At 35.2% G+C, this 20,350-nt stretch overlaps 2 protein-coding genes across 3 annotated transcripts; both read right to left on the bottom strand.

Annotated features, from left to right (window-relative positions):
- Window positions 1–3,251: 3,251 nt before the first annotated feature.
- On the bottom strand, window positions 3,252–10,283 carry LOC110717663. 2 transcript variants are annotated; one of them, XM_021896420.1, is made up of 6 exons: window positions 9,755–10,283; window positions 9,365–9,557; window positions 7,745–7,831; window positions 6,840–7,103; window positions 5,789–5,936; window positions 3,252–4,315 (listed from the first exon to the last, which is right to left on the bottom strand). In XM_021896420.1, the coding sequence occupies exons 1-6, from the start codon at window positions 9,826–9,828 to the stop codon at window positions 3,543–3,545; spliced, it is 1,539 nt and encodes a 512-aa protein (XP_021752112.1). In that variant the 5' UTR covers window positions 9,829–10,283; the 3' UTR covers window positions 3,252–3,542. The 2 variants fall into 2 exon arrangements, with proteins under 2 accessions (XP_021752112.1, XP_021752113.1); XM_021896421.1 differs by having other exon boundaries at window positions 3,252–4,282; window positions 9,755–10,281.
- Window positions 10,284–12,086: 1,803 nt separating this feature from the next.
- Window positions 12,087–13,689, bottom strand: LOC110717995. Its single transcript, XM_021896797.1, has 4 exons — window positions 13,264–13,689; window positions 12,825–13,173; window positions 12,558–12,631; window positions 12,087–12,440 (listed from the first exon to the last, which is right to left on the bottom strand). The coding sequence occupies exons 1-4, from the start codon at window positions 13,687–13,689 to the stop codon at window positions 12,087–12,089; spliced, it is 1,203 nt and encodes a 400-aa protein (XP_021752489.1).
- Window positions 13,690–20,350: the final 6,661 nt, after the last annotated feature.

Genomic DNA, 20,350 nt, shown 5'->3' on the forward strand with positions numbered 1-20,350 from the left:
TAGATGAGATTTGAATCCGTGATCTTTGTATCACTCTGGCTTGGTGGCTCTGATATCATGTTAAAGGGTCACCTCAACCAAAAGCTTAAATTGATGGTTGAAGCCAAATAATATGTTTTATACTAATTAGTTCGTTACATAAGACTTATATAAATCTTAAATCATAATTGATTTTAGGATTGATATACACTGCAGTGGTACCCTAGTGTATTTCAAATATACCCTTGTAACTTTCAATCACAGTACCCTTCAATGGTACCCTAAAAAGGTTTAGTGGTACCCTTGTAGTCTTCAATGCAAACAAAAATTATTGTACAACTAATCATGGTTTCAATTTTAACCATTCAATAGTACTCTTGGTTTTCAATTTTAATGAACTTTCAATCGCACTACAACCTCTTCAGTTGTATCCTTTCATGGTTCATTAGTATTCTAAGGACATTGAGTAGTACTGCCCTTGTACTCTTCAATGCAAACATTTTTTTATTTCACAACTAATCATGTCAATGGATGTATGCACATCAGTGGTACTCTAATTGCATTCATTGCTACCCTAATGTTAATTAATGGAATCATAATATCAATCAGTGGTACACTAGGAGTGGTACTGATATTAATTTCAATGGTACCTTACCCTCCCTCAACGATACCCTTTTATCATTCTCTTGGTATAAATCACAATGGTTTTCTATAGAGAGTGAGGCCAGGGATATCTCATATGGTTAAAGCTTCCCTCCCGATTTTAGGATCGGAGATACTAAGATCGATTCTCATAACTCGTCCTTGTGGCTCTTTAAACACCGAAAATACAATGGTTTTCTATAAATTTTGTTTCAATAGCAATGACTTTCATAATATTGGGTTTTAATTATTGAATAACCATATCTTGATCGTTTTATAAAACCATAACATCTCTTGTTTCAATGTTAACTCAACTCTTACTGTTATAACATATTAGCTTAAATGAACCTATAGAATTCACATTTTAACATTTACCTCTCAAGTTATTACTTCATTCTTCTGTTTCTTTAATTTATACTTGCAACACACATTTTATCACAAGAAAAGTGGATCTCACATGATATAATACACTTTAAATGGGGTTAAGAGGTTGTTAAGAGTATAATCAAGTGGACCATGAGATTTAAATAAAGGTAATAACACACTTTTTACCATAAAAACTTTTTATAGTGTGCTGCAGTTATTATGACATTTCCATTTTAAGAAAGTGTTACAACTATATAACGAAACGAAGGAAGTACTTCTTAATTTCTTATTGAAACAAGCAACTCTTATTAAGTTGTCTGTGGTTAATGTAATTGAAATACAATGCATGGATGTATGTTATTACATAACATATATCGTATTTTTCTTAACGATACGTTGTTGTTACTTAATGGAACAATCTACAATTCAGTGATACAACATTAACTCTAGTAGAAAAATAAATTTTAATTCATATATGTGACCCAACACCTTTTAAATCCATATATACTTTGTATATAAATACTCTGCAACTAGACTATACAACAAATGACATTTCATTTATCAAATTAAACGAAAACCTTATATAATAAACAACATACATCCTCTAATTCATTTATTTATTTTTAAATAGGAATATACATCCTCTAATCTAAAAACATTAAGAAAAAATAAGAGGAAATTTTACAAATTTCACTTCTCTTAGCTTCGAATAAAGCTCCCAAAATTGTAGTAGGCAATCTCCAATGCAAAAGCATGAGAGATTTCTTTTAGTAACAAATGAAAAAACCATGATATTTTTTCAAAGCTCTGGTGATATCATTGATTTTGCATCATACGTAATACTAAAAGTGTTAATAAGAAATTTTTTATACATTACTATTGATGCTATGCCTAAAAAAAACTTACCAAAAAATTAAAGAAGAGAAATTATAGACAAACTCAATTACATTATATTAAATAAAGTGTTGATTGCGGCTAAAAAATTAAGCTTTAAATTAAATCCCTATAGAACAATAACTAATTAAATAGACATTCATTTAACAAAAATAAAGCTACTTGAATTGAGGAGATAGATTGACGAGAGAGGAGTAAATCTTTTTTTTTTTTTTTTTTTTTTTTTTGACAATAGCAGAGAGAGGAGTAAATCAGATTAAGAAAGAAAAGAGAAAAGATTAAAAAAAAAAATCATTTTCAGATTTTTTTTCACCTAATGGGCCTCACTGTTTTCCCATTTGTTTTTTTTTTAATTCAGTTGTGGGTTCCACACTGTCACCAAATTTTACTGTACAATTCTAGTTTTCCCTCCAATTCCTCATCCCGTTACACCAAAAGTTGCATTTTATTTACAATAATGCCATGTTATATATTTGGCCATACATCACAGACCTTGATTAATACTTCCTCATCTTTTGTTGTAGTTAACATCAAGTGCTTACTATTAGTGTTATATATATATATATATATATTGTTTGACAATATATTTCACGATAAAATTTGTTTTAGAAGTGGAAGTCAAATATCTACATTAGGTGCTTGCTATTATTTGACATATATTTCATGATAAAATATGTTTTTAATGCATTATTAAAAAAAAAAAAAAAACTATGGTCAACGTTAGTATATAAATAGTGAAAAAAGTCAAACGAGTTAATTATTAAGGGATGGTGGGAGTAACTATTAAGATAATTTGGGTCAATACCATTTAAGTGATTTCACCATGTTATCAGTCAATATGAGTCTAAATCAATGTCCATGTGACATGTGCTTTACCTAGTGGTTATCAAATACAAGTAATTTTCTTAAGTCAACAACTAGTCAACTACAACTACTTTGTAATATTTTGGTGCAGACAATGACTAATTACACGTTTAGTTCATAACATAATCTTTTCTTAGATACATCTATTTGTTCCAATGTAGTTCACGCATTTTATATTTGGACCCGAGCAATATCCCAAGTTATTACATACTCTTCAATTTTTTATTATCATTTGTTACATTTTTTTTTGCAATAAAAAAAATATAATATGACATAGAATAGCGGATAAGTCTATGGTTATTAATCTTGGGGTCATGGGTTTGAACCTTACATAGGGAGTATGATGTTATTCAAGACAAAATCAATCAAAATTATGTCACCAACATTAGTTTTATAAGACTTTGGTTGCTGGAAAATTATTCACTCCAGACGTTAAGGCCATCGCGGTGACAATAAACATAAACAGAGAGCAGAGATAAACCATCCTACTACTTCCAACAGCACAGTTTCCGATAAGAACTTCAACTACGATTAACATATAAAGACATCAAAGGATTTCAATGTAAAGCAGGTAAATTTTAAGAGAATTTACATCATTTTGGGCTAAACACAACACTACATCTAGTTATCTACTCGTTCATTTGGTTAGAATAATTCAGCTCCAGCCATTCCTTCACTTTCAAACCTTACCTCCATTCTATTCAGCATGCCCACTATTAATCGAAGTTAGTGAAACCTCATGCGTTCCATTCACACATGAAATACTTCTCTGAAAAACATATGCCTTCTTACAATTACTATCTGGCACTGGACTCAACGACCTGCTTACAAGTGTCATTTTTGCCTTCAACCTTCACGACATCCCTGTTTATTGTACATTGAGAATCGCCAATAGCAGTTGTTTGTTTACTAGAACCAACATCTGCACCAGGAGATGTTGCCTGACACTTATCTTTTGGCAAAAATTGGGAAATAGAAGCTCCATCTTCTTGGACTCTAGTCACTGATTTAGCATCCGGTTGTTGAATGCTTGCTGCCGTACAAGTTTTGTTTTCCATTTGTTGAGCAGTACTAATTCGCTCTGTAGTTACGACAGACGTGGCTCTCACTTTTGGAGGTTGAGACACTGGCAATACAGAGGGCCCTGATGCACTAAGTTTGGGCTGTTGAGCTCCTAGAGCATAGAATGCAGTTCCAGAACAAGTTGACGTTGTTGCTAACCCAGTGCAAACAATAGGAGTCTTGACTAGAGGAGGACTTCCCCCTCTAATGCGCACTACGTTTTTCGATTGTGCAGCCTTAAATAGAGACGCAGCATCCAAAGGACTACCAATGCGGGCTCCTGCAGCTTTTGCAGTAGCTTGAATAGAATCTGCACTGACAGTGGATTGTTGTGGAGGCTTTCTTTTAGGACAAAGCTTCGTCGAAGAGCCCATTGCTGTAGATTTCACAGATGATGCTGCACAAGGTTGCGGTGGGGATGGTGGCACAGTAACTTTCGTGACTGGCAAGTTCCTTTTGGATGCATTTATTTTAGCTGCATTATTACAATCATCATGTCCGTTACCAACTACAAAATGATAAAAGCCGTCAGCAAGATATGAACAGCAGAGCCATACATCTACTATGTAAAGTTACAAAGACAAGGCTACAAGAAAAGAAGGTAATAGGTGCACAGAAAGACTAGTTTTAAAATTTTACAATAATTTTGTTTGAGGCATAAAGAATGCCATGTGAGAATAGATGGAGCTGGTCTATCTTCTGGTAAAAATAACCTATTAATTTGCAGTTGGTGCACCAGATATGACAGTTCAAAACCCATAATAAAGCAAACTAATTTCCTTGTCTTCGATCCTTTAAATCCATTGTCTAAAGCGTTGACAAACTAATACTCAAGCATCCCAATCCCACTGCCCCATCTCCCCAGCAAATATTAAGGAAGACCAAACAGAGAAACAAGGAAGATTAATCTCAACAAAATTTAACTGAAAAGTGAATGACAAAGAAAAAATAAAATTGGTCTTTGGTGATTAACAACCTGAAATGCAGATTAATATCTCTCATTGTTAAAATATACAAAGTAATTTGTACCTTATTTGTTCTCTTCTCCTCTTAGTTGTTCTGTAAGTCTAGATTGCTTTCTACTATATTTCCAAACATCAACAAGCATCTAGTTATCTACAATTTGTTACATCTCTTCACAACATTGTTAATTATCATACATTTTTTTTTTCTTGCTATCTTCTTCTGCTATTCCAGTTATCAAACCACAGAAATAAGATCTCCAATGCTCAGTTGTCAGTCCATTATCGTGAAACAAAAACAAAAACAACAAGCACTCATACACAAAAATGCTACCCGTTACTACATGGAAGATCGAGAAAATGAAATCACCTAAGCTTGGATTTAGAATAACATAAAAAAGAAATAGAAAGGGGGAAAAAAAGTGGAGCGCATAATTTGATCTTTTCATATGTTTCAAGCAAAAAAATATAAAACCCCTTCACTTAAACACTTTACATCATTGATCAATCCCTTGGGGAGCAGGTAATCAGCATTGGAATTGAGCATGCTTAGCCAGGGTCAAAACATAAAAGGAACCTGTGAATTCAATGCCTATAAACTTGATGTAAAGAGTTATTTACCTGCAGGGCCAACAATAATTTCTTAAACAATGCTGCACAAAACAGCAATTTTCCATTTCCGAATGAAAAGTAAAAGATAAGCCTGGGAAAAGGTTTCATAAAATGTTCAAGTATATTTGATGGGGAGAAAGAAGAATCGATTCAACGAAAATACAGAAGTAAAGCGAAAAATAAGAAAGATGGCCAAACCTAGTGAAAAAGGAGACTTATATATAAGATATCAGTATGATTGCTGAAAATCTTATGTGTACATAATGTCAAGGCTTATAAACACGGGAAAATGATAAAGAGATAACTACAATAGTCCAAGGAAATCACTGGAAAATACATGATTCCCAAGCATCAAGCAAGTAAGATCTATATACTACAGCAAATATAATGCAAAAACGAGAACATACCAGTGGCAGCACCTGATGCTGGGCTATCCTTCAAAGCCATGTTAAGTGCATAACGAGTAGCCCTCTGTGCATCAGAAAGTTTTGAGTCTGCTGTGTTGGCTCCGTCAATATTCAAGCTCCCCTGTTTCTTCCTATTAGTATTTGCCCTCTGTATAAGCAAAAAAAATCAGCAATATAATTCTTGAAGCAGATATGTGCTTTATTTTTTAGGCAAGGAGTGGGTAAGAACACAAATTAAAAGCTAGTCAGCATTGCATCACCTAATCTACACACAAAGCAAACTTTGAGATCAAAATCAGATTTCAGTGACAATGTGAACCTCCGTTGCCGGGATTTGAACCCGGGAAACCTGGAATATACCCAGACATCATAACCGGACTAGATGACAACGGATCACAAAAGAAGTTGTTTGAGGCATTTCAGTACAAGTTAAGCAACGGAATCCATGCCAGTATTTAGCAAGGTTATCAACAGCTAACAAGAAACATAATATTTGCTAAGCTCCAATGAAAAACACTATTCTACTTTCCGTTTCATCACCTACTGGCTCCTTGGTGGCAATATAATTACCTCTTCTTCCCTCCTACCATCCCTATGTACTAAATTAGATATGTCATTCAGATTCAGTCTTTGATTAACTCCAGATCTATTGTCAGTGAAATAGCCATAAAAAGTCCAAGCCAGGGTAAAGATAAGGAAGAAAATGTTATTCTTTATCCAAAAGATGTTTATGCTCAAAACTACTGGGTTACATGCTATCAGTCCCACACTCCCACTGAAGAAACCTCACACGGTGCTACATATAGGTTCCATATTGCAAAGTACACTTATATCTAAACTGCATTAAAATGACTATGTCATTCTTTTTAAATAAAAAGGGAATAATTTTGCAACTTAGGGCTAATAGTAAAAAAAAAAAATGTAAAAAAAAAAAAATTGTAAATTGCATTATTAATTCATTACTATCAACACAAGGAAAAAAAATTTTAAACATTGCTAACATGATTTTGAAAAATATATAGACAAACAGGAGGGTGAAGTGAGTAGAAACCTGGGTTCGCTGTGCAGTATTACTCTCTCCCTTGAGTTCTCCTTTCTTAACAGAAGCAATTAGTACTATGTCTTCCTCCTCTGGGCATGGTTTTCTTTTCTTTTGATTGTTACATGTCAATCCATTTGCATTTAATCCTTCACCAATGATCCCAGCAGCTGGTGAAATTTTCCGAACTTGTGGATTTTCTATAGAAACCCTAGCCACCTCAATATTTGAGCTGTTGGACATACGAGACTTGTTGGCTGAGCCAGAGGTGAGAGCCTAAATCAAAAAGTAATCAGCATAAAAAAGGGGCTATACGAAAATAACTTGTGCATATGTATGGAAGTAGCATTACTAATAATGCCAAGCACAACTATTACATCAACACCTGATAATGGAGTGAATGAAATAGTATTAATACATGAACAAGTTAAAGCCTTGAAGAAATTAAGAACAGCATAGACTACAACAAGTGGGTAGTGCTGATTAAAATACACTTTTTTACATAACAACTAGACAAGGTGATAGTCACCACTTAACACTAGGAAGGGAAATTTTGATAAGTGGCAACACATTCTCAAACTGAGTCCACCTAGAGAGAGTGACTTTAAGATTTACTGTATATTTTCTTACAAAGAGCAACATGAAAACATAAAGCCATCATTTATTATGAGATAACTTTCACAAAACCGGTGCAAACTCTCATCTTGAAACACAGCCATAAAAATATAATAGAGTGAAAAGAAAGATATCTCCTTTTATCAGCTTGACACTCAGATATAGTCAACATAGGTAGTTATCTTAGGCATTCAGGCCGTGCCCTTTGGGAGAGGCGCCCAAACCAGTGTGTATTTCTGTAAATAGGCGAATTATAACATAATCCAATCAGTAATACTGTATAAAAATGATGCATGTCGAACCTTAACACAGTTAGAAGCCTCTGTAGCATCTGTAGTGCTGACAGGGGGACAAGCCTCCACTTCATATTCCAGGTCACTATCATCATCCTGCATGCAAGTTGCATCCACATTAAGCTATGCAAATTTTCATCTAAAAAGATTTAGTAGATACTTGTACATTTCCTGTACTATAAGCGCATGCCATGTCATGCATCACTTTATCCCATTTATAGATTTCTTCTTTTCGTTACAACAAATTTGCTGGAGATCTCGTGGCTGACACAAGGACTTCTTTTTCGTTGTTAAACAAATACACAGAATATGTACTTGTATGATACAAAATAATTTCTGGTACAAAAAAGTCATTATACCAAATCATTGAATTTTTCAAAAATAAGTGGATAAAACAACACCTATGGCTCTATGAGCATCCTCTATTATGATACAAAACAATCTCTGGTATAGTGGTACAAAAAAGTCATTATACCAAATCAGTGAATATTTTCAAAACCAAGTGGATGAAACAGCACATATGAGCATCCTCTATTAGAGGTTTTTTTTTTAAAAAAATAAAAATAAAAATTGCAACAACACATTAAGGAAACCTGGCCTTTTTTTTGGTAGGTTGTGTTATTTATTTCTTTCCCCATCGGACAAAAATGTTCTACCATTAATTTATACAAGGTACACAGTGATCTAAAATGTTAAATCTTAAAAGATACCTTCAAAATTCTAAACATTGGCCAAAGTTGTGCCTCAAAGACCATAATATATCAGAAGATACCATCCTTTTCACATGGAAGGCATAAACATCACACGGGAGGGAACACAATTCAAGACCGGCGACTTGGCGGTGCACATAAAAAGAAACAGACCAGCAAACTTTCAAGGGCATTGTGTGTTCAAGTCAAGCCAATTGCTTAATTTACCCCATTGAGGTAGATTATCTCTTATATAAATATGCAACCTTATTGCAAATGGCCGACATCTCCTCAAGGGCAATTTGGTTGTTAATAAGCTAAGGTGCTAATGGCAATGATTTTTATAAGTAACTTTGTGAAAAATATTTCATGCCAATATCCCCATGGTAATGCTAGTTCTTCCCCCAAATACTTCGTTTTCTTCACAAATTCCATTACCATCAATTACCATTGAAAAAGTGGTATAGAGATGATAATGAAAATTTGTGAAAAAAACATGTTTGTAGGTGGAGTTCCATTGACACAATAATGACCACAACATTTCCTTGCTATATTACTTACAAATCCCATTATTATTTCCACAATTTATGATCTCTTGACATCATTGTCTTTCCCATACACCTAATTACTACTCTAAACAAGGAAAATCAAGTCTACAAGATCAAAAACTCATACAATTTAGGACCATAATTCCACAAATTTAATCAAACTCTTCTTTTCATATACATAATTGATCGATCTCTCAATATATGTTCAATCAAAGAAAAACCGGAGCTAGTCTCATACCCCAATTACAATGACTCACAAATAAACACCACTTCATCTCCGTCAACAAAAATTAAAAACATAACACATTCCCACTTTAAGCTCAAAACGCACACTTAAAGGCCAAAACAACCAAGAATTAGAGACAAATAAATCAATCAAATTCGGAACAAACCAAAGGCGGTTCTTCCGGGCAAACATTCTCAATCAAGGGTTGACGATACGCCAAATGACGCCACAACATCTGATACTCTCTGGCACTCTTAATCCCGGTCTCCGTTTTCGCCATTAACGCCTGCCAATCAATCTTTACATCAACAACTTGCGCCATTTCCTTTAATAGCGCCAATAATGTACCCGCCGAGTACCTAATTAACACCATAATCAACAAATTGTGATTAAAATCACACAATTTCACACCATAATCAACAAAATTACATCACTGTCACACAAATTCACACCATAATCAACCAAATTACATCATTATCACACAACTTTAAACCGCAATCAACAAATTGAAACTATTCTAACACAAATTTCACAAAAAGATGAACAAAAACTATACCTCTGCAAGAGATTGCAAACATCTTCTTCAGTAATTGCGCCTTTTAGCTGCTTCGTCTGTAATTTATCAACCATGACTTGAAATTAGGTCAGAAACACGCGAAAAACGTGAATGTGAGAAGGAAGGTTAAGAATTGAGAGCAGAAATTAGGAAGATGGTAAATAAAACCCTAGAGTGAAGATTTGGGAAGAAAAGTGGTTGACAATGGCGGAATTTGTTGTGGAGAGATAGTGAAGAGTGGTGGAGAGAGAGAGAAAAGGAAGAGGGGAAAGTGTGTCTGATTGATGGTGACTGCGCGCTGTATAACAGAAATACACTGTACTACTGTAGACTTTTCTGTAGTTCATCTTCTCCATCCCTAATTATTTATTTATTTTTTTTATAATTTTCGGTGAGAAAAAACAAAAAAGACATAAAAATAAAAAAAAAAAATCGGGCTGGACCGGCCTATGCCTATAAAATAGTGTCAAGGATTTTCGGCTGATTTAATTAAATGGGTCGACATGACAAGATACGTAATATACATTTATTTAAACAAGTCGTGTTACGGTTGAGATTCTCAACATAATATTAACACGACTTGACCCGAATAAAAAAAAATCAATAAATATATTGAACAAAGTTAATATTTTTTCATATAACACATGAATCGAACACAAAAAAAGTAGGTTAGTATCAAGAGTTTTCGACACGTTTAATTGAATCGGTTAATACGACACAATACATTTATTAGATGAGTTGGGTTAGTACGTGTTGAGGCTCCTCAACCCATTTAATTTCGAATACGAACATGACATAATTGCCAACTCTACTCTTACATGCCAGTCAACCTATTTAGCCTTAAGTAGATTTATCAAAAACCCACCCGACCCGACCTGATCCAATTCAACCCGAAAGTAACACGATCCAGATTTCAACTTGTATGTACATAATGATTTAGCATGACTAAGGAGATGTTCCGATTTACTGAAAACAACTGAACTGAACTGATTGGAACTGATTGAGGCTGAATTGAAGTGAAATAAATTAGCAAAAGAAAAGAATTGAACTAGACTGATTGGAGCTGAACTGAACTGAACTGAAATTAAGCTAAACAGAACATGCATTAAACTTCAAACTAGACCCAACTAGCTAAACTTGACGCTTCCAAACCTGGCCCAAATGATACTCGAATTGACACTTCTAACCTTAAGAGTGGAGGAATGTGGCCATGTTAAACTAACACCTCTTATACATTTACATAAGTCAACACGCTAGAAAATGAATAAAGTCGGAATGATGATCATGTTTAAATGACACCTATTATCAGCTAATTAGTCCAACTATACAAATCAACACTTTAAAGAGAGGGAAAAGGTAAAAAAATCGGCTATTTCACCAAATGCCACTAATAAATTACGAAATTCACCAAATGCCATCCAACTTTTCAAAATTCACCAAATGCCACTGACAAACAGTATATTAACACCGCGTGCCATTAATGATGTTTGGACGTCAGTTGGCCGTTAAAGCAATTCTTATTTCATGAAATGCCATTGAGAAGTTTATATATTTCACCAAATGCCATTATTTTTAAGTATTTTTTTCACAAATGACCTGTGTTCATATAAAGTGTAACGACTAGTTTGGTTGACCTTTTTTGAAATTTTTTTTGGGCAAATATAGTTGTTGCACCCCATTTGCTATATATACAGTACACTAAAACTCTCATAGCAGATGTTTTTTGCAAAATCATGAGCTTCATGTCAAACACATCCTCTACAAAACATGAGTATGCGTATGTGAAGGTTCCAAATAAATTTTGCAATTGTGGTAGAAAATATGCAATTAGAAGCTCAGAGTCAACATCAAATCCACAAAGGCTGTATTATAAATGTGATGCATGTGATAGCTTCAAATGGTGCAAGGTTCTGATGCATGAAGAAGGTCAAAGCATGGAAAGTCAGAGCAGGGGAAGCTGTTATGCAAGGGATGGGTCAGGGCAAAGCAATGTACATGAAGAATTGAAACAGTTGAAGAAGAAAATCAAGCAACAGTAGAAAGTCCTCGATTGTATAATGAAATTAGGGGTACTGATGTGTGTAATAGTGATGATTGTAATGTTGAAGTAAACTATTGTATAATTGCAATGAAATTTAATAAAGAGTGAAGTTATATTATGTGTCCAAAATATTACATCCTGTTGAAATCATGTGCCCAAAAGATTGCTTCCTGTTTAATTACAATATTATAGTCAAAAGAAACTAGACAAAACAGCACACACAACACTATCAATGTTCAAAAATTACATGGAGAATCTGGGTGTGCGTTAAAAACAGGAGGAACTGTGCATTCAAGCTGCTCTCTTTGTTCTCTTCTTGGCTTGAGAGGAGGTGGCTGATGTGCTTGCTTCAGTTGTAGCTCTTTTTTTCCTTGATGCACAAGTCAGCTTGTTGTGCCCCAACTCACTGCATAAGCTGCACTTAACTGTTGCATGCCTCTTCCCTTTCCTTGCTTCATTTGGCCCTCTTTTTCTTTGCTTCTTTAGTCTCCCTACACCTCTTTTCACCAATGGTGGCAGTATGTCAGGCAGGTTCCTTGATGGCCATTGTGATGGGTCAGGCATATGGTGCATATGCTCTGCATAAGTCAACTTGTATGCCTTCCCTTTGAAACAGGGGGCTACAAAGTCTGCTGGTTGCAGCCTCTGGTGATAAATGACCCTTAGTACATGTTTTCATGGCAGTCCATAATGCTGCCACTTCCCACAACCACATGTTCCAGTGCTCAGCTTGATGGGAAAATGCACATGTTGGTCTCCCACCTCAAATTCATCCCCACCACAGGGAATAGCATAGCAAAACCTAGACTCATCTGATCTTGTTTGCAGAATCTTGTCTGCATACTCAGCCAGCTACATATCCCCCATGCTTAGTGCTTTGTCAAACCTTGACCCAATCCTCTTCATGCACCATTGTCTTATAGCTTCAAAATAGCATGCAATAACAATAATGTAAACAACATGGATGCAAGTTATCATTGTGTGTATAGCTTCAAAATAGTGTGCAAACAAAATAGTTTAAGTGAATACCTTCAAGTATTTTCAGAACAGGTAAATCTCTATATGGCTTGGTGCATGAGTTGAAAGACTCAACAAAATTTGTTGTGTTATGGTCACAACAGAGTGTAGGATGAAACTTATGCCTTGACCAGACCTCAGTGCAGCTCTCTAGGTACTCAATAGCCTTAGGATTGTACTCTTCAATCTTTTGCATTGCTTTGTTGAATACATACTCATTGTATGCATCAGCTGCTATCCAGAAAAGCTTATGAAAGGCTGAACCACTGAATCCATTAGCCTTGCAGTTCATGTACAGGTGCTGGAAACACACTCTTCTTGTTGCTCTAGGGAATGTTTCATAAATTGCTGTGTCAACCCCCTGCAAACAAAATAGTTTCATGACTGAGATTTCAACATAAGAAACTAAACAGTGAGTGACATGTAATACAACAATATCAAGGTGGATTACCTTTATTCTGTCAGAGATGAAGGTCCAATCATCTCTCCTACAACCTTCTTTCTCAAACAGGCACCTCAAATTCCTGAGAAAATAGCCCCAACTGTCAATACTCTTAGAACCCACCACTCCATATGCAATGAGAAAAATCTCATTGTTCCCATCAATCCCAACAACAGTTAACAAAATTCCCTTGAAATGTCCACTCAGGTGGGCTTCATCAATGCCAATGAATGGCCTGCAGCCTCTCAAGAATCCCCTTACTTGGGCAGCAAAAGAAAAGAAACATCCCTTGAACCTTGGGGGCTCAGTTTCAGTAGCCTCACCCCATGTCACCAGGGCATAACTACCTAGGTTGTTCTGCTTCACCATTTTAGCATACCTAGGCAACACTGAGTAGGCCTCCCCATAACCACCATGGATAATCTCCTTAGACATTGCCCTCACCTTGTACAAGAGTCTTTTCTTCACTTATAGCCTAAACCTTTCCATACAAAGTCTCTGCAAAGATCAACTGGTATGTCAGGATTAGCTTCAATGTCTGACTGAAGATGCCTACACAGCCACTGAGAACTCACAATTGGGTTTATTTCCAACCTCCCACATCTTCTATGCTCCCCTGTCAGAGACTTGATTGCCCAGCTGACCTTGTCTTTCATAGTGGAGGCATGAATCCTCCAGTTGCATGTGTCTATAGCACACCTTGCTATCAATCTTGTTGGGTCACTCTTTTCTACATAAATACCAAACCCTTCTTGTACACAGAAGTCCTTAAACACATCAAGAAATGACTGCCTGTCTCCAAATATCAACCATGGCTCTAATGTTATGGATCCAAACTCTTGATTGGTCCAAATTTTACCATTTTTATATGTTTTGTCCATTGTTGAACTGCCATCTAGGTTATCTTGAAACTGCTTATCTGGAATATCATCATGAAGGCCATCTATTTCTGTTTCATCCTCTAAGAAATCACAGATATCTGCCTCATCATCATCATCTTCACTACTAGATAGTATGTAGTCATCATCACCACTGTCACTACCAAACTCATCACTGTTATCTTCACTGACAGGAACATTTGCAGCACTGTTCCTTGTTTATCTCCTAAAACTAACACCAACCCCCTTACCCTTGCTGGAAGTAGTCTATTTTGACCTAAATCCCTCAGGTCTTGATCTACCCTTTTTTTGCTGGTGCAGATGGTGGAGGTGGGGGTTGATTTTGTACTGGTGTAGCCTATGGTGGTGGGACTGCTGTTGTTTCAGGGGAAGGTTCAGGGGAAGGTGGGGATGTATGTGGTTCATGGGTTGGAGGGGAAGGTTATGGTTTAGGAATTGGTGGGGAGGGTTGTGGTTGAGGAGGGGGTTGGGATCTTCTTTTTTTGGGTGTGGTTTTCTTTTTCCTAGGAGTGATTTTTTTCCTAGTAGATGTCTTCTTGGGCTGGTTCAAAGGAGAGGCTGGTTGAGAGTGTTTTGGTGGAGTTGAGGGTTGTGTACTTTGTTCTGGCTGAGGCTGTGATGCCCCAAGAAATACCTCATCAACTACTGGGGTTGCAAAAACTCTAACATACTCAACAACATTTGACTCCTCTGCATTAACAAAAGGAACCTCAACTGCAACTTGATACTGTTGCTGCTCCATAAGCTCCCTCTTGGCTTCCTGTTCTTCAGCCACCCTCTTGGCCTTTTCCTGTACTATTCTCTCCTTCTCAGCCTTTGCCTTAAGCCTTTTTTCCCAACTTGTTGCAGCATCCCTAAACACCAAACTAGGTCTACCATTCTCCTCTAAGAACACTTGTATTGTCTCCCTACCTTCATACCACTCCCACATTTTCAGCATTTGAGCATCCCTAGTTAACTCAAACTTCCTATTAGTTCTAGGTGGCATTACATACAAACTAAAGTATTTAGGGAGGATCACATTTTGCCTTTCAGAGTCCTCAAACATGTACTCATACAAGTCCATTAGACTTGTTCTGTCAGTATCCTCAATCATCACATCAAACCCCTGATCTTTGTACTGAACATCAAGCCACACTGAACTCATCCTATGAACAACAAATTACTTATTACTACAATGCACATCAACACACATCATTCATATCAACAAACACATATCAACACAAATATCTTGATCAACTCGCAAATTTAAATTTCAACCACCCACATACTATGATAAACACAAACCCTAACAGACCAAAACACACATTGACATATTCATACCCACAATTGCAGTTTTGAACATGATTTTTATCATTATTTCACAAAGGTCAATTCAAATACACACATTGCACTGATCATATCAGAAAACCCTAACCCTAACACAATTTTCGCAAAAATTAACAGAATCGAAAAGAGAAATGAAGATCGACGGATAGATTATTACCTTGCGTGCTATCTCCAAGCCCTCAAAAAAAATTCTGCATTCCCAACTATCTTCAAGTTCTTCAACTACTTGTGCGCGCTTTTGGGTTCGCCCAGAATCAAGAACACTAAAAGCTTCAAACTTGTTGCGAGGATTGTTGTGCAATGGTCCCAGTTTGCTTCTTCGTTGCCCAGAGATTTTAAGGTTTCAATTATGGTGAAATTTCGAAGAACAGGGGAGAAGTTATGGAAGAAGAAGGTCCAACCACAATTGAATAATGAAAAAAGAGAAGTCAGAGAGAGTCAACGTGCTAATGGTGCCATTAAACACTAAAAAGGGTAAAATGGTCTTTTCTCTTTGACGGTCAACTGAAGTCCAGACATCATCAATGGCACGCGGTGTTAATATACTGTTTGTCAGTGGCATTTGGTGAATTTTGAAAAGTTGGATGACATTTGGTGAATTTCGTAATTTGTCAGTGGTATTTGGTGAAATAGCCGGTAAAAAAATATTAAGTACCAAGCTCAAAAACTTTATATGGAATGTCCAAAACGACAAAAAAAGTTATATGAGTATTTAATATCTAAATGTCGAAGTATTCAAAACTTATTATTAAGCATATATATAAAAGATAGAGCATGTATTTGGTTAATCCGTTTCATTTTGAGTTCAGACTCATATAAAAGAGTGTTTTATGATTTATATCTCTCCATTAATCTAATATTACGAATAAAATTACTACATCCTGCTGGACTGCCCGATACCACCCTAATAATTTCTCAACAATATTGCTGGCAGGATCATTCTATAAGATTTTTCATGAGATTTTACAAATCAATTATATTAAGTGTTAAGAACAAGAAGAAGAGGATGATCATACCCTTATTTTTTTTTCCGTTGAAATACTCAGTAGTGATTATCACGTTTAGAGAAAATTATGTACAAGCAATATTAATACTATTATTCCTTATAAAATATATGTACATACTTCGTAGTATTTACATTTAACACCATAGTTACTAGGCTCGTTTCACAAAATATGTTTGTATACCTACATGCAACAATATGTGTTGACCAATACTTTTACCATCAATATGTATAAATTTCATTTTCATTTACGCCATAAAAAAAATAAAAATTAATTTTATACAAAGTTGTAATGCGGAGTATCGAATAATTGCATGAATAATTGCATTTATAGGGGTGTAAATAAACCGAGCCGATTAATAAACTACTCGGGTTCGAGCTCGGTTGAAGCTCGTTTATGTTCGTTTATTTGATAAATGAGCCGAGTTTGAACAAAATTTGAAGCTTGTTTATTAAATGAGCTTGAACACGAACATAGTTATGCTCGTTCAGATAAGTTCATGACTAACCCGTTTATTTACGTTAACGAACTACTTGTTTATTTATGTTCATGAATTATTGATGTATTCACGTTTGTTAATTTAATTCTTATAAGTTTATAATTAAGATTTAATTATTATGCGACTTTTGAGATTTTCAAATGTCAAAAGTACAAAGTTCGATTATTGTAAAAGTTCGTTTATTATTAAACTCGTTCATGAAACACTGTTTAATGAACGAGTTGTTCATGAACCGTTTGTGAACATATATTGTATTAAATGAGCTGAGTTTGAACAGATTTTTGAGCTCGCTTGAAAGCTCGGGATCGTGCTAGAACCCGCCTAAGTTAAATGAACTGAACATAAACAAGGTAGTACTCGGCTCGGCTCGACTCATTTACACCCCTATGCATTTATATTAATCCAACAAAACTTATGTATTTTTTTTTATTGCGGAGTACGGAGTACAAAGTAAAATATAATAATATAAAATCATATTATTGCTGTTTAAGGAAACAAGAATTGAAAATTTATTAATTAACCAAATGTAACAAACAATTCAAGATGGCCGGTATGAATATTAATTACTCCATACGTTATTGCATTTTTATTTACACCAAATGTAAGTTTGTAACCCTTTAAGACAACTTTGTTATCGAAAAGCTCTTTTATGGCTTCTTTTGCTGTTACTTTTTCTTTTTAATGGGATTCTTTTGGTGTACTGGAAAGCAAAGCACCTAAGCAAAATTAGTTAAATACTCAAAAGTCTCCAAAGAAGTAAATCAAGAAAAAAAATAAAAAATACTAACATCCAAAATAAAATAATCAAAATGGAGCACAATGAAGCTCAGAAAACTGTACATTGCATCTAGCTAGACTAAGCTATTTCCTCATGCGGATGCAGTTGTCCGTTTTGACATATCATAATAATAATGTGACAACTAAATCTAAACAGAGGTGTCGTAATGTATACCTACCTCTAAAGAACACAACAAACATATGGATATCTCGAGGGAGAAGAAGAACTAAACGGCGCCATAGCCGGAGTCGCAGCTGCAGCTAGCACTATGAACATCACCATCTTGAGCAGGTTGTGTGCTAAGACAACAACACACAAGACCTAACATCATCATAAACGCCCAAGCTGTTGCCAATGCTTGAATGAAGTTTATGTACTGCTCTTCCATTATAATTTGCTGTTACAAACTTCTGATCATTATATTACATAATCTCTCAAAATATTCTTAATAATAATATCATATAGTACAATTTGGAATGATATTTAATTAATTTACTTAGCTTTTGCTTTTATATTTCTCTCTGTTTTATTATATTCTTCAGCTGGTTTATTTGTGTGCGCAGAAGAAAAGAGTTGTAAGTTATGGTAGGTTTTATTACATGGGCCCATTAAAGAGAATAGAGATGATCGAGCACATGGGATTAAGGATGATTAACAAGGGCCAGGCTGTGTTACGTTAAGGGTAACACAACTATAATAATGTTTATGTCACTTTTATGAATATAATGAGTTTGGCTAAAAGTCTAATGCTTTTACTAAAATATTTGTTTTTCAATAGTCGAACCATTTGAGGGAGGTCGATACATAAATACTTTTTGGGTGGAAATAAAAGATAAATTTTGTACCATCAGAGGATAAGGTGGTAAAATGTATGTGGTTTTACAAAAGTGAGTCAAACATCTATAACACCTTACAATAAGAAGCAAGTCAAAATTTAAGGAATATTATTTAATTTCTAAAATTTAAGAAATTTTAAGAAGCAAGTCAAAATATCGATGGAATTGGATGATTTTAATCGTCATTGAGATGAGAATATCTAAAATTACAAATTGAGATAAATGTTGTTTATAGTGTTGTATTTTGGTGACTTGATGAGCTATATCAAACAGAAAATGTGTGCTAGGACATCAAGTTAGATAATCATTAAATTGAGAATTGTTGGGTTCAAAAAGTTGACAAATTTGTAATTATATATAGTGTCAAGTTTATGTTAATGAAAGGAATTCATCTTAATTGATCTTGACTATGTCACCTTCAATTAATGAAATGTTTTAGGAAGTTCAAGATGACATTTTCAAAACAATTGAATTTTCTCTTTCTAAAGACAATTGGATTTTCTCTTTCCTTTAAAAGCAAAGTTTTGGAATCAAATGAATTGTGATCCTCGCACAACCACGCAAAAGATGCTCCTCAATCAATTGAAAGACAAGACTTGCTTGCTGGCTGCCCATAAATTTCCCATTCAAGCATAGGTTTTTTATGACTTTATCCATACACACTGACTGACCTTTTTTCTTTATGTGCCAAGAAAAAGTTTGGCAATGAACACATGCAAATAGAGGTGGGCAGCGTGTCGGACCGGGCCACCGCAGGCTGTGCCTCGCCTTGCCTGGTGGCTCGTGTTGGCCGTGCCGGGCCATGTCAGGCCACCATTTGGCACACCCCAGTCCACGGGACAACACGGCCCACGTGCCGGGCCGGGCCACCCAGTTTTTTTTTTTTTTTTTTTTTTTAAATCAATATGTATTTTTTTGAACAACTTTTAAAATGAGTATATTTAAATAATTTTATTAATTTATATTTATATATTTATATTATTATTGTTCTTTTTATTATTATAGTTCTTTTACTCTTTATTATTATTTATGTTATTTTTATTATTAATCTATTATAATTAATTTTATTTTTTGTTATTATACATATTTATTATTATTTAGCAAAAAGCAACAATGCATATAATTAAAAAATTTACAAGTGCGATAACACAAAAATTGATGAATAACTTATTTTATTATACGCCGGTACGATAAATCGATAATACAATAACTTTTTTTTTTTTTTTTTTGAGAAGTAGAGACTAGAGATTATAAGAGAGTAGAAATTAGAAAATACGAGAATTAGAGAATAAGAGATTTGAGAATAGATGAGTTGATGAATTGTGGAAAAAAATCTGGATGAAGAAATGAAGTATTTATAGGAAATTTGATAAATTAGCCATTAAATTGTGAAAACTAGTCGCTAAAAACTAGTTGTTGGAATTATAGCCGTTTTATGGTTGTTGGAAGCAGCGAAATGTAGCCGTTATGCACGGGTCGTGCCTGGCGTGCTTGGCGTGCCGTATGCCATGCTTGGCGTGAAGCGTGCCGTGTTGGGCCGTGCCGTCGGACCATCCTGCGAGCCAAATCACAGTGCCCGTGCCATGCTCGTATCGATTTTTCAAAATTGTGTTCACGGCACGACCCACGGGCCACTTCTCGATCACCGTACCGCTGGCGGGCTCGTGCCGGCCATCACCGTGTCGTGGGCCAGCACGGCCCATGCCCACCTCTACATGCAAATATGTATCAAAATTCAATAACCAAAAGTC

This window comes from Chenopodium quinoa, unplaced genomic scaffold, assembly GCF_001683475.1.
Source record: "Chenopodium quinoa cultivar QQ74 unplaced genomic scaffold, ASM168347v1, whole genome shotgun sequence".
Classification (NCBI taxonomy): domain Eukaryota; kingdom Viridiplantae; phylum Streptophyta; class Magnoliopsida; order Caryophyllales; family Amaranthaceae; genus Chenopodium; species Chenopodium quinoa.